General features: G+C 48.4%; 1 protein-coding gene across 2 annotated transcripts in view; it reads left to right on the forward strand.

The window, feature by feature from the left end:
- The first annotated feature begins 229 nt into the window (after positions 1–229).
- LOC109421943 (uncharacterized) overlaps positions 230–15,765 on the forward strand; it is a 38,513-nt gene continuing 22,977 nt past the window's right edge. For both annotated transcript variants that reach the window (XM_029865067.2, XM_029865068.2), the window contains exons 1-5: positions 230–1,080; positions 1,150–1,315; positions 1,401–2,585; positions 2,653–2,833; positions 2,901–3,249. In XM_029865067.2, the coding sequence (XP_029720927.2) occupies positions 483–1,080; positions 1,150–1,315; positions 1,401–2,585; positions 2,653–2,833; positions 2,901–3,249 (2,479 nt within the window). In that variant the 5' untranslated portion in view covers positions 230–482. The remainder of the gene's footprint in view (positions 1,081–1,149; positions 1,316–1,400; positions 2,586–2,652; positions 2,834–2,900; positions 3,250–15,765) is intronic.

Here is a 15,765-nt window from a genome sequence, read left to right on the forward strand (position 1 = left end):
TAAGCAATAAATCATCAAACAGTGATGTGGGTTCTTCAGTTTGCTTTATGAATCATGCATGCAGCAGTTAACCCGGATTTGTTTACATTCTCGAGTTACGTCGGATTGAAAAGTTATGCTTGTAATCTTTCAATTTGATGTGATTGTAAATTATTTTTGATTGTTATTTTCGATTACTGATCATTTTGTTTTTGAACATCTCTAGTCTCCACAAGAGCGAAGATCTGTCAAGTCAAGGTGTCGTTTTCATTCGTGAGCGCGAGTTGTTCTACGCTTTGTTTTCTGAAAACGTGTGTGAAATTCATTGAATTTTTGGCTTTAAATTGTTGTGTTCTTAGTTGTAGTTATTGTTAAACAATTTCCACAAAGGATACCCGCATCACTTTCAACATTGGAACCGTTATGTCCAGCTAGTAGCTCCATTACGATAAGGAAAACAGTCTTCGCTCTCTCGCTTCGAGTCGGAAGTCGTCGTCGGCGGAATGGAAAATCTAAACTTTCCACCGGTGGAGTTCAGCCGCCCGGACTGCATCGATTACAGCGGCACGGCCAGTGTCTTCGAAGAGTTTGCCATTGTGGTTCGAAATTTTCACCACTTCGAGCAGATTCCGACGGGGCGATGGCTTACGTTGCTGCAGAAGAAGGCTCTCATTCGGCAGAAACAGAACCGAAGGGAGGCGGATCGGTTGCACAATCTGACGGCGCAGTTGGCAGCAAATGACGAATTGGACAAAGCGATGATCCACATTACGCAAGCTTTGTACCGATGCCCGGCGGATGATACTTTGGCCAAGGCGATATTGTGTCAGAAGGGGGAACTGCTGAGACGGAAGGAACGGATGCAGGACGCCATTCGGCACTTGGAGGTGTGTCTGAGGATCGAGGGGGAACGGTTCTCGTTCGGGACGTACCTGTGCCTGTTGCGGTGCTACAAGGCGACGGGAAACACGCGGAAGGTGCGACACACCCTGACGCGGTGTTCGGCGTTCGCGGACCGATGGAATGACGAGTTCCGGCGGTACGAATCGCAGCTGAAGAGCGAACCGGACCGGCACCTGGAGGACATGAAGAAGGAGTTTGGTGAGTTGTTCGAGGGGGGATTGGGTAAATGATTTTGAGATGAGATGATTAATGTTTTTCGTTTTCTAGATCTTCACGCACATTGCATTCCGCAGGAGATTTACAACGATAAAAGTTTTAGGAACGAACCTGTGGTGCAAGACGAATACGTTGAGGAGATTGATTTTGAACCGTTCATGGGATTCACTACGGATAGGAGAATCTGCGGTGCTTCCAGTGCCTGTAGTTTGGACGTGTAAGTATAGAATTAGAGATTGACAAACAAAATGTACAAAAGATTCCGATTCATTGATTGCATGGTTGTCCAATTATTTTTACAGCGACGACATCTCACTGAAGCTGATTGCCAACACGTACATCCCGGAGGGTTCGATTGTGCTAGTGGAGCGACCCCTTGCCTCACACCTAGAGTTCTCCAAAGTGCAATGCTACACCTGCCACGTGGTCAATCCGCACCTGATTCCATGCTTCCACTGCCAAGCGGTGTTCTACTGTTCCTATCAGTGCCAACGGCGCGATGCCGGCTACCATCGATACGAATGCCGAGCGTATCAGTTGCTCTTCTTTCCTCTAGTCAACGGAAATCTGGAATTGCGGATGCTCATCCGGACCCTCAATACCCTTAAACGAATATTGGCTGTGAAATCCTCGTCTAGCTACAAGGGACCGCGGTCGGCGGACGAGCTGTTCAAAGTTCTGTTGGAGGGTCGAGAGGCGTTCGCCGATCTTTTCAACGCTCTTCTAGTCAAGCTAGACTACTGCTCTTTCCGGCCAGAGGACTTCGACGCCCTCATGATCAAAACTGAGAAGTTACTCAGCTACGTTAAGTTCGATCGGAACGTGAAAACTCAGTTCTTTGATCAGTGGAAGCAGTTCGATGACTTCCAGTTTGACATTTTCATCGGAGGTCTCTTGTTGCACTTCTGTACGCTTACGATGACCAAGGTGCATCGACTTTCGTTCCAAATTCCGGCCACGGAGGATTTCGTGGGGCGCGTTGAGGACTTCGTTACGATAGGGGAAGACAATCGGGAAGAACCTCTCCGGAAGATTATCCTCGAGAGTCTGGAACGATACGGACGGGAACCATCCAGTATTCTACGGGCGTCGATGGACACGGATTCCCTTCGGGAAGGTATCCTCAAACATTTGGAGGTGCTTAGAAGCGATCTGCAAGACAACCGGGAGTCCAATGACGACGAGTCCGAAGAATCCGCTACCCGAGTGTGGACCCGAGCGAACGTCGTCCGGCTGTGGCAGTCGTGTCTGGAAGCAGCTGGAATGGATAGCACCGTTCAGCAGCGGACCGCTTTACTAAGTCATCAGCGGGAACGAGCCGAGGACGTTGTCGACAAAGCTCTGCTGCGGTTCTTCGACAGTTACTTTGATTACTTTGGGGAAACTGCGATTTGCAACAAAAGTCGGAATTTTCCCAATACGCTGCGAACGTTCTATCCGACGGCCATGCATATCAAGCATTCCTGCGGGCCGAATCTGTTCTTTGCGTAAGTAGAAGCCCCATGGACACGTTTATAGTTTATACAACAAGATATGTGTATTCCTTTCTTTCAGCATGATCTCCAACGGATTGTTTGTGGTCCGCGCCAGTCGCAACATTAGTGAAGGCGAAGAGCTCACTATAAACCACGGTCCACACTACAAAAACGCTCCCAGGGATAGTCGTCGAGAATATCTACGCAAAATCTACATCAACTGTGATTGCTACGAATGTGGCCAAATCGAGGACCATTGGGTTCGTACGGATCTTCCTTCTAGTAACCCTTCCAAATATTTTAAGTTCTTTTTTCTTCCTTTCACAGACTCGATACCAGCGCGTCAAATGCGGCGAATGTCTCTTCAATAGTGACGCACCGCACACCTGTCCGCAGTGCTTGCAAAACCGGGAACAGAGCCCGGAAATGGAACTGCTGATCCACCAGTTGCAAACGATCGAGTTCAGTTTGTCACGGACTTACCTACCGCAGCTGATTCCGCTGTCGATGTTGGGTCGGACGGCAGGTGGGGTGCAGACTGCCACCGCCTCCGGCAAGCGGAAGGTCGAACTGCTCATGTTCTTCGAACGGATCTGGTTGATGGTGTTCGTGGACGCGACCAACCAACCGCTGTACACCAATCTCAAGGAGCAGCTGTCGTGCTTTGCGAATGAAGGTAAGTTTTTGGGTTGATTTCGATTATTTCGATTAAATTAGAAACTGGTTAGGCATATCATTGGTGTAATTTCAATTATTCATGAAATCTCTTACCAGTAACAGATAGAGCAGACTTTCCTCTATCTGATAACTGGAAAAGTTTGCATACATAAATTGAAATACGCTTAGGAGCGACGGAAAAAGCTGAACCCTACAATGGTTGTTCCGTCATATCCACATGTTGGTCTAGATATGTACCCAGAGGGTACGACAGGCCAACTGCATTATCAAAAAGGAAATAACCACGGGTGCGATGCCACAGGATCATTTTCCATTCCATCTTTGGATCTTTCAAAGAGAACAAGAGATTACCGTAGGTTCGGAAAGTGCGAAGTCAGGAACAAGTCAACCTACTGTTTCGCCTGACACAGCTCCAGGACAGCTCCCCCATTCGTATTTCGGAACATCCTTTCCTAAACCGCATTGAAAACCAAGGTGTCAAAAAAAGAAGCGGCGAACCCCGGAAGGCAAACACGAGAACACAGCCACTGTGATTCTCATCGAATGAGTGTAATCAGTTTCATACCTTTCAATTCCGCCCTATGTTACTTATCCTTTGACAGATACGCATATTTCGACTACCACTTGTAATCTTCCTCAGTGTCAGTTATCCACTAATGGGGCGTTGCAGTTATCGAACGTCTACTGTATGATGATATCACTTGCTTAAACCAAATCATTTACAATTACATATCACGTCTTCCAATAGCTCCCGATATTTTCTATACTGTATTCTGGCTGAAATAACATAGATCGAACGCTTTAAATTTTGAGAAATGACACCCATTCATATATTTAGTTAACATCAAATTCATGATAATACTGAATCAACAATTTGCCGCCATAATACTCGATTTGCAGCTGCAGCTCTCCATCCTCGGTCACGCCCAACACTCGCCAGAACACGCTCCACCTGGTCCGCCCATCGTGCTCTTTGCGCTCCACGCCTTCTTGTACCAACCGGATGGTTAGCAAACACCAACTTTGCAGGGTTGTTGTCCGGCATTCTTGCAACATGCCCTGCCTACCATATCCGTCCAGTTTTAGCCACTTTCAGGATGTCGGGTTCACCGTAGAGTGCAGCGAGCTCGTGGTTCATCCTTCTCCGCCACACACCGTTCTCCTGCACGCCGCCAAAGATCGTCCTTAGCACGCGTCGCTCGAAAACTCCGAGTGCTTGAAAATCCTCCTCGAGCATCGTTCATGTCTCGTGTCCTTAGTGTTAGTGAACCACCGGTCTTATTAGCGTCTTGTACATAGTACATTTGGTGCGGGGGTGAATCTTTCTTGACCGCAGTTTCTTCTGGAGCCCATAGTAGGCACGACTTCCACTGATGATGTGCCTTCGTATTTCACGGCTCACGTTATTGTCAGCCGTTAGCAAGGAACCGAGGTAGACGAATTCTTCTACCACCTCGAAAGTATCCCCATTAAGGTGGCCCATGCAGAACCCGTAGCTTCCGGGAAGGTAAGCTCAGCTCCCTGGGTTAGTGGGTTGGTGTCAGGCCCTGCGAGCCAGCCGTAAAAAAGACTAGCACCGGAAAATCAACAAGAGAAGAATGCGAACCGATACCAATGGCGACGACCATAGCGACGAAAAGGGACTTGCGATTGGAAGCTCGGTACGTGGAACTGCAGATCTCTCAACTTCATCGGGAGCACCCGCATACTCGCCGATATACTGAAGGACCGCGGGTTCGGAATCGTAGCGCTGCAGGAGGTGTGTTGGACAGGATCCATGGTGCGAACGTTTAGAGGTAATCATACCATCTACCAGAGTTGCGGCAACACACGTGAGCTGGGAACAGCTTTTATAGTGATGGGCGACATGCAGAGGCGCGTGATCGGTTGGTGGCCGATCGACGAAAGAATGTGCAGGTTGAGGATCAAGGGCCGATTCTTCAACATTAGCATAATAAACGTGCACAGCCCTCACTCCGGAAGCACTGATGATGACAAAGACGCATTTTACGCGCAGCTCGAACGCGAGTACGACCGCTGCCCAAACCACGACGTCAAGATCATCATAGGGGATCTAAACGTTCAGGTAGGCCAGGAGGAGGAATTCAGACCGACGATTGGAAAGTTCAGCGCCCACCAGCTGACGAACGAAAATGGCCTACGCCTCATCGATTTCGCCGCCTCCAAGAACATGGCCATTCGTAGCACCTTCTTCCAGCACAGCCTCCCGTATCGTTACACCTGGAGATCACCACAACAAACGGAATCGCAAATCGACCACATTCTGATTGATGGACGGCACTTCTCCGACATTATCGACGTCAGGACCTATCGTGGCGCTAATATCGACTCTGATCACTACCTGGTGATGGTTAAACTGCGCCCAAAACTCTCCGTTATTAACAACGTACATTACCGGCGGCCGCCCCGGTACGATCTAGAGCGACTGAAGCAACCGAATGTCGCCACCGCATACGCGCAGAATCTCGAGGCAGCGTTGCCGGACGAGGGTGTGCTCGATGTGGCCCCTCTAGAGGACTGCTGGAGTACAGTCAAAGCAGCCATCAACAACGCAGCCGAGAGCACTATCGGGTACGTAGAACGGAGTCGACGAAACGATTGGTTCGACAAGGAGTGCAGAGCGGTTCTGGAGGAGAAGGATGCAGCGCGGGCGGTAATGCTGCAGCATGGAACCCGACAGAATGTGGAGCGATACAGACAGAAGCGGAAGCAGCAGACCCGTCTCTTCCGGGAGAAAAAGCGCCGCCTGGAAGAAGCGGAGTGCGAGGAAATGGAACTGCTGTGCCGTTCACAGGAAACACGCAAGTTCTACCAGAAGCTCAACGCATCCCGCAAAGGCTACGTGCCGCAAGCCGAAATCTGCAGGGATAAGGACGGGAGCCTCCTGACGGACAAACGTGAGGTGATCGAAAGGTGGAAGCAGCACTTCGACGAGCACCTGAATGGCGAAGAGAATGTAGGCACGGAGGACCAAGGCAGCGGAGGAAATGACTATGTTGGTGCAGCAGAGGACGGGAACGAATCAACTCCCACGCTGAGGGAAGTTAAGGATGCCATCCACCAGCTCAAAAACAACAAAGCGGCTGGTAAGGACGGTATCGCAGCGGAACTCATCAAGATGGGCCCGGAAAAGTTGGCCACCTGTCTGCACCAGTTAGTAGTCAAGATCTGGGAAACCGAACAGCTACCGGAGGAGTGGAAGGAAGGGATAATCTGTCCCATCCACAAGAAAGGCGACAAGTTAATGTGTGAGAACTTTCGAGCGATCACCATTTTGAATGCCACCTACAAAGTGCTATCCCAGATCATCTTCCGTCGTCTCTCACCTAAAGTAAATGAGTTCGTGGGAAGTTACCAAGCCGGTTTCATCGACGGCCGGTCGACAACGGACCAGATCTTCACCGTACGGCAAATCCTCCAGAAATGCCGTGAATACCAGGTCCCAACGCATCACCTGTTCATCGACTTCAAAGCGGCATACGACAGTATCGACCGCACAGAGCTATGGAAAATTATGGACGAGAACAGCTTTCCCGGGAAGCTGACTAGACTGATAAGAGCAACGATGGACGGTGTGCAGAACAGCGTAAGGATTTCGGGAGTTCATTTGAATCTCGACGGGGACTACGACAAGGTGATGGACTTTCCTGCCTACTATTCAACATCGCCCTGGAAGGTGTTATGCGACGAGCCGGGCTCAACAGCCGGGGTACGATCTTCACGAAATCCAGCCAATTTGTATGTTTTGCGGATGACATGGATATTATTGCTAGGACATTTGGAACGGTGGCAGAACAGTACACCCGCCTGAAACGTGAAGCAGCAAAGGTCGGACTGGTGGTGAATGCGGCTAAGACAAAGTACATGCTGGTAGGTGGGACTGAGCGAGACAGGACAAGCCTTGGCAGCAATGTTACGATAGACGGGGATACTTTCGAGGTGGTAGAAGAATTCGTCTACCTCGGTTCCTTGCTAACGGCTGACAATAACGTGAGCTGTGAAATACGAAGGCGCATCATCAGTGGAAGTCGTGCCTATTATGGGCTCCAGAAGAAACTGCGGTCAAAAAAGATTCACCCCCGCACCAAATGTACCATGTACAAGACGTTAATAAGACCGGTGGTTCTCTACGGGCACGAGACGTGGACGATGCTCGAGGAGGACATGCAAGCACTCGGAGTTTTCGAGCGACGGGTGCTAAGGACGATCTTCGGCGGCGTGCAGGAGAACGGTGTGTGGCGGAGAAGGATGAACCACGAGCTCGCTGCACTTTATGGCGAACCCAGCATCCAGAAGGTAGCCAAAGCCGGAAGGATACGGTGGGCAGGGCATGTTGCAAGAATGCCGGACAACAACCCTGCAAAGTTGGTGTTTGCTAACCATCCGGTTGGTACAAGAAGGCGTGGAGCGCAGAGAGCACGATGGGCGGACCAGGTGGAGCGTGATCTGGCGAGTGTTGGGCGTGACCGACGTTGGAGAGCTGCAGCTGCAAATCGAGTATTATGGCGGCAAATTGTTGATTCAGTATTATCATGAATTTGATGTTAACTAAATAAATGAAATAATTAAGGTGGCCCACACTTATATGAAAAACAAAAATTTCGAAAAATGCCATGTCTTACCTCCTCAATCAGTTGTTTTGGACTCCCAGAAGCTACGTTCAAAATTTGAGCAAAATCAGTTGAGCCTAAGGGGGCGCTCAAAACGCTTGAAGTTTGTATGAGAAAACTTGGCCAAATGTATGCAGAAATTTTAAGTTTTCGAATTTTGCCGCTAGGCGGCGCTGTAAGCCTTTAATAATCAAACCCTTTTGCATTATTGTAGGTGACTATATGCCAAACAACTTTGTCGAAGACTGCAAAGTGATCCAACGTCTGTGAAAAAAGTTATACCCTAGGAAAAGTGAGGATAAACTTTATTGTTATTTTTCCAATACATGTAAAGGAATAATATCAATAATGAAATCTCAATACTTTGCCTCACTTTGTCTAGGGTATAACTTTTTCACAGCCGTCGGACCACTTCGCGGTCTTTGACAAAGTTCTCTGGCATATAGGTTTATTGTTGGTAATACATCAACAGGCTTTTGCAGCCCCAATGATGTTAAAAAAATACAAATAACAGAAGAATACATATAACAAAACATCATTGCAATCGACACTGAAACGTTTACATTACAAATAAATTAAACTATTCCTCGAGCTGGGCGCCATGTTTCATTTGAACGGTCTATGAATTCCCGACAGCGTATTCCTTTCGGCCAATTGAATACTTTCAAATCCGGATCGCGTTGATTGAGTTTGACGACGACTTTGAAGGAAATGTAGTCCAACGATGATTTGTCTTTCCAAGGTGGTACGAGACATTTTACGGAAATAACGTCATCCAATCCTATAGTTTCATTCACCATTTGTAACACTTCGTCGTTAGTAACATCATTGGCAATGTTGGACACAAACAATGAACAGTCTGCATTCTGTTGAGAATTTTCGCTTGCATCTAGCTTGGTCGACGTCAGCGGCGATGAGTGTCCAATTGCTTGTAGATTACCTAAGTGCTCAGGCTGTTCTATTGCTTTTGATGCCTCACCATTAAAATTTTGCGCCAAGTCATCAATCGATTGTTGCATTTTAAAGATCTTTTCATTAATGGATATAATTGCTTCATTATCAGGCTGATCAAAAGCGGCTGGAATCGTACGGGATCGCTTTACCAGCTTTCCTCGGCATGGATTACAAATCCATAGTATATTTGGGTGGTTACATGCGAGCCCTTCATCAACCGATAGTCCAACGCAGACAGCATGAAATTGATGATCATTTTTACAAAAACCACTGCACGTGACGACTGGATCCCTGCTGCTGATTTGGAAATTGCATTCGTGACAACGCCCCAAACTCATGTTGCGGTAATTAAGGTATTGCGAACCCTAATAATCTTCTCTTCGGCTTCAGATGACTCACACACGAAGAGTGAATAGGCAGCAAGAAGAGACAATAGAAGCGTTGTTTCAGCCCGTCGAACGGTTTGTTTTGCCTTTACAGTAGGTTTGTGTCGATAGCAAATATCGCGAAATTGTTGATTATATGGAATCTACGTTAAGATTTGCAACGTTCTTTGCAACACCTGGTACTAATCCGTTCAACTATCCAAGTCGATAGCACTACACTATTATTGCGTTCAGGATACTTTACTTAAAAGGGCAGACGGTGGACAGCAGAATAAATAACAACCGCAACACACGATACGAGCAAGTCTATATATATATATATATATAGTCACCTATAATAATACCTGTTGTGGGGGTTCGTCCAAATCTTGAATAGCAAACCAATTTTGTGGATTGGCAAGCTTAAAGCTAGAAAGGAGTTTTATTAGCATAATATTTTAGAGTAATTCAAGCGACTTACAAATTTTGGTGATACAACTGATTGGAAAGGTATCCTATCACGACAACAGGTATGATCTTTGATTCACTACAAACTTAAATTATAATCTTTATAAACTGCATGTATGAATAATTTGATGTTTTACTCACGGCTTAGCTTTACTAGATCAATCTAATTCACGTTATTCTTATTGATTGTGGATCGAATCGCTAGGTCCTATAAGAGACATTTAGTTTAAGGTTAAACAAATCAAAAGAATTCATTGAAAACTTCGTTTACCTTTTTTAGTATTAAGAATATCAGATTTGTTCACTAGATTGTAAGAACTTCGCCTTCGATATGTAGTGAGAATAATATAGTCTTAATTTCAATAGTTTTAAGCCTAATCTAGATAAATTCTGTAGTTTAATAATCAATTTCAACGTTCGCTAATAATTGCATGCTAGGATAAGTTTGTGGAACAATTCACCCCGTCACTGTTTTGACAAATCATCTCATTCCTCTTTCCTTCAGTTTGCGCTGCACCCGGACCTGCGGTCATTGTATACGATGAAGCGATCGACAACTGTGATGTTCACAGTATTAATCGTCCACAGTTGAACTGCTGCAGGGGGGTGACGTCACATCCCCCCTCCCGTGAATCCTAGTCACTTCCGGTTCCTTCAGGACTTCCGCGTTAGGTTCACCTTTCTCTTGCACGTCAAGGACTGCCAGCTTCACTGCTGGACGTCGGAGAACACCTGATGCAGTTTGGACGAAGGCCTGACGGACTCTTCCATCCCGTCCAGGAATTACCGCTGCTACACGCCCTCGCGTCCACTGATCCTTTGTCGTTCCGCCCACTATTAACACCAAATCTCCCACTGCTATGTCTCGCACTTCTTCAAACCACTTCGATCTACGGGTAATTACTGGGAGATATTCCTTTACCCATCTTTCCCAAAAGCGTTGTGTGATTGCCTGCGCAAGTCTCCAACAACTCCGTAGTACAACCGGCGATTCCACTGGTTCGGTTGGTAGCTGCTTGTCACCATTGGAAGTCCCCAAGAGAAAATGGTTGGGAGTGAGGGCTTCCTCGTCCGCCGATTCAAGCGGAATGTACGTGAGTGGTCGTGCATTTATCAGGGCCTCTGCTTCCAGTAAAACTGTCTCGAGCACTTCGTCATCCGGTTTACGAGGTGCGTCCGTTATGGTTCCTATCGCTACCTTGACGGAACGTACGAGACGTTCCCACGCACCCCCCATATGTGGTGCCGAAGGGGGGATGAAAGACCACCGTGTTTTGGTCGTGGTGAATGTAGCAGCGAGGCCGTTGTTTCGTTTTTCGATTTCCTTCTGCAACTCCTTGTTCGCACCCTGAAAACAAGTCGCGTTGTCTGAGTGGAATTCTGCCGGCGATACCCGGCGCGATATGAAACGTCGCACCGCCATGACGCAGGACTCGGTGGAAAGGCTGTAGACTACCTCCAAGTGAACCGCGCGAACGGTTAGACAAGTAAAAAGGGCTACCCATCGTTTAACGTTGCTCCTTCCTACTCTGACCAATATCGGTCCAAAGTAATCCACTCCGACGAAAGTGAATGGCCGCACGAACGCTTGTATTCTGGCGGCCGGTAGAGGCGCCATAACCGGAGGGCAAGGAAGCGCCTGCTTTATTCGGCACATCATGCAGTCTCTCGCCACCTTCGCTACTAAGGAACGGAGTTTAGCTATTTCGAAGCGTTGTCGCATCTCGTTGGTGATGGTTTCTCGATTGGCATGGCGAAAACGTCTGTGGTACCAGTCAGTAATTAAGAAAGTAATTGGGTGTTGTCTTGGAAGAATAGCGGGGAACTTAGCTTCGGCCGGTGCGAAGGTTGCGGCACCGACTCGACCACGTAGCCGAAGTACGCCGTGCTGATCAAGGAAGGGCCAGTTCTTGTAGATTGGGCTAGATTTTGCGACGCGTCGGTGACGCGTGTTCGGAGAACCTTGCGTTTCCGATAGAATTGCGATTTCTTCGGGGAAAGCTTCAGCTTGCGCAATCTTCCACAGTATCACCTCAGCTTTTTGTAGCTCATCTTGATGAAGAACACCAAGTTGTAGATCAGCACCTCGTCGTTTACGGCGTAAGTTTTCAATGAATCGAAACACGAAGCCCATTGACCGGTGCAGTCGGGACCATTGACTGAATCGACTAGCGTCAATCAACGGTGATGTTGTAACATGGGAAAGGCTGGGTCGAAGTTCTTCACACGTAGTTGTGGAGAGCGTTTGCTGAGGCCAGAATTCTTCTGATTGGTGAAGGAACGATGGGCCACTGAACCAGGAGCTGGTGGAGCTGAAATTTGGACCCTTTTTCCACTTCGTAGCAAGGTCAGCCGAATTCATCCCAGAAGGTACCCACTTCCACTCCTTCACATCAGTCACAGTAAGGATCTCGCCGATACGAACCGCTACGAACTTGTTATACCGACGATGCTCCGAACGGATCCAGGCCAGTACGGTGCTAGAATCGCTCCACAGAAAACGACGGCTGATTTGATAGGTATGATACCCTTGAATAGATTCCAGTATCCTAACACCTAGGACGGCCGCTTTCAACTCCAGACGAGGGATTGACAGCACCTTAAGTGGTGCCACCTTGGTTTTGGCGCAGATTAACGATACTTGAACTCCGTTTTCGGTTTCCAGTCGGTAGTAAGCCACGCAAGCGTACGCAGAGTCGCTGGCGTCGACAAGAACGTGTACTTCCAATCGATAGAAATTTTTGGGAAACGGAGAGCTGAAATAGCAACGAGGTATGCGCAAGGTATCCAGTTGCGGGAAATGAGCTATCCATTGCTGCCAGCGGATGCATAGATGTTCACTGATTTGTTCGTCCCAATTGATACCCGAAGCCCATATATCTTGCATCAACACCTTGCCGTGCACGAGGAAGAATGAAGCAAACCCCAAAGGGTCGAAGAGACTCATTATGACTTTCAGGACCTCTCGTTTCGTTGGTGTGTGGTTTTTGTGGAGAATGTGTTGTAAATCATCGCGCATAGCAAATGTGTACGTGAATACATCTTCCGCCGGAATCCATTTTATCCCCAAAACTGATTCGATTGCTTCAGCGCGCACAAGAGCGAAGTCTTTCGACGAATCTGGTTCGATCTCCCCAGTTCGTTTTAAAACTTCGTCTTCGTTTGATAGAAAGTTTCGAATCTCGAAACCGCCCTTGGAGTGGACCAGCTTTACATCATTCACCACCTGAATCGCTTCTTGGACAGTTCTGAAGCTATCCAGGTAGTCGTCCACATAGTGGTGCTCCTTGATAGCGGCAGCTGCCCGTGGATACTGTAGTGCATACTGCTCGGCATTTGCGTTTTTGACAAACTGGGCAGACGACGGCGAGCAGGTAGAGCCAAACATTGTGACCTGAACTGCGTAGATCTGCACCGGCTCCTCGGGATGATGACGGAACAAAAACATTTGGGCGTTCCTATCACACGCTTGTAACTTTATCTGGAGAAACATCTCTCTGATATCTCCGGACACTGCGACCGGAAACAGACGGAATCCACTGAGAACTTTGGGTAAAGGAGTGAGTAGGTCAGGACCTTTCAGCAGATAAGAGTTAAACGATATTCCGCTCACTTTAGCAGCAGCGTCCCAGATCACACGAATTTTCCCAGGTTTCTTCGGGTTGATAACGACTCCCAAAGGCAGGAACCAAGTTTTTCGCGTATTGATAGTAGCTGCCTCAGTTTCGTCGACTTTACGTATGTAGCCCTTTCTTTCGAACTCGAGTAGTTGTTCGCTTATGCGTTGCATCATCGCTGGATCTCCACGAAACTTGTTCTCTAATGCCTTCATTCTCCGAACGGCCATGGGATACGTATCCGGAAATACCGGATCGTCGCCCTTCCATAACAGACCGGTCTCAAATCCACTCGTCGTACGTCGTGTGGTTTCCTCGAGAAGTTGCCTTGCTCTCTTTTCTTCTTCTGATTCCAGCTTCTCGTTCGGAGCGGTGACGCCAAGACTGTCTAACGTGAAGTAATCTCGCAGCTGGTCGTTTAGGAGGTCATCAGAAGTCGCTGCTGCAGCCGTGTGGAAGTTTACGATCGCCCTTGGAATAGGGGTTGGAGAGGCGCGACCATATACGCTCCATCCCAAGCGGCATTTTGCGGCTATGGGATCGAACGGTCCTCCTTCACGAATCCTTAGCGGTACTCCGAGCCGTAGATTGTCTAGACCGATCAGCAATTTAGGTCGCACTAGATCATAATCCTCAACGGGAAGACCTTTGAGATGCGGGAAACAGGCGGCCATTGCCCTGTAGTTAAGCCGCTGGGCTGGTAGTAGTAGGCAGCTTACTGTTCGCGCGTTTCGCAGTTCGAAGTGATTCTTACTATTTTTCCCAGCTATTTCCAGACTGATCTCCTCCGAATTGAGTTCATTGCGGTTTACGTTCCCCGTCCACTGAAGAGTGAGTGGCTTTCGGGGGCCTGATATGCCCAGCTCTTTGGCAACCCTTTCTTCCAGCATTGTAATCTGTGAGCCCTCATCAATGAATGCGAAAACCGTTAGACTTTTGCCATTGCCGTAGAGTACGACGGGTAGAACTCGAAATAGAGTATAACCGTCGTTCGATGGACGTTCGTTCGCTGATACATTCACCGAATGCGTCGATGTTGTGGGAGCAGAATTTGGATGGAGAAGAGTATGATGTTTGAGTCTACACCCCTCGATTCCACATCCTTGCCACGACTTGCACGGCCATTTGCCATGATTGTTTAGGCAGGTTCGACACAAGCCCATATCCTGCACTTTTTGCAACCGATCCTTCAGATTGAGTTGTTTGAACGTGGAGCAGTCGGCCACTCTATGGCCTTCGCGTTCGCACGCTGCACACGGTTTTGGCAGCTTTCGATTGTTTACTACCGCTGACCATGGAGATGCGGGATTATCGCTCACATGAGTCTGTATTCTCGCTTTTTCTCTCGGTCTCTGATGATTTTCGGTGCCCGGTCCTTTTTGCAGACCCGGAAGGTCGAAGCTCACTTCGCTAGCCGCGGTTACTAACCTGGCCATGAACTCGCCGAACGTTGAAACGGTTGCACGATGATGTTGACCTTTGAAGGTGGCCCAGTCCATCCGCATGGGTCCCGGAAGCTTTTCGACCAACTCTTGCATGAGCATTGGGTTCGCCAAATGCTCCTCCTGATCCGCTGCCTGGAGATGGTCGACGAAATTCTGTACAGCCAAACCGAATTCCAAGATTGACTCCGGACGGTCATGTCTCGGTCCTGGAGTGCGTCGAATTTTATCATGTAACGATCGGATCAGCAGTTCAGGGCGCCCATACAACGTGCGGAGCGTATTAATGACCTGCGGTACATTCCCCGGGAGAAGAAGCCTGCTACGCACCGCCTCTCTGGCATGTCCGATGAGGCACCGTTGAAGACGCACAAGATTTTCCGCAGTAGAGTACCCGCAAGACACTGTGGACTGCTCAAAGCTGCTAATAAACAGTGGCCAGTCGGCCGGATTCCCACTAAAGGGTGGAAGATCTTTCCCGACTACTTGTCTTGCTGCTATTTGTTGATGACTAAGAACACCTGGGAGCTCGTCCTGTATCGCATGACATTCCCCGGGAGATCGATGTACCCGATCCATCGTCGATTCTCTGTTTGCACCGCTTGAAAGCAGAACAGGTTCCAACAGGGGTCTCCGGTGCGCGTACTGCGGGTCCAGTGGATGGTGTGGCACTGGCTGTGGGATTGGTAGAGCGCTGTATCGATTGGGGGTGCTACAAGGTGGTCCGTGATGGTACGTTTGACGGCCTTGAGTGTAAATGTCGCGTGGTTCGTAGGAAACATCCTCTGGTGATACCATGGCAGGAAGCGAATGGAATGGCCTTGAAGAGGACACGTAATGCTGGAAAGGTTGTCGAATGGTGGCTGAACGCACCTCCCGGCAACTAACAACTCGATTCGATTTGGGGGCGCTAGCCAATTCAGGTTGACGAGCGTAGGACGAACGATGAAAACTTCTCTCAGCCGTAACGTGCGATTCCAGTGCTGGTAGCTTCGGAACGCGTTTGCTGCCGACCGGTGCTTCGATGATCAGTTTCG

This window comes from Aedes albopictus, chromosome 3 (assembly GCF_035046485.1).
Source record: "Aedes albopictus strain Foshan chromosome 3, AalbF5, whole genome shotgun sequence".
Taxonomy (NCBI): domain Eukaryota; kingdom Metazoa; phylum Arthropoda; class Insecta; order Diptera; family Culicidae; genus Aedes; species Aedes albopictus.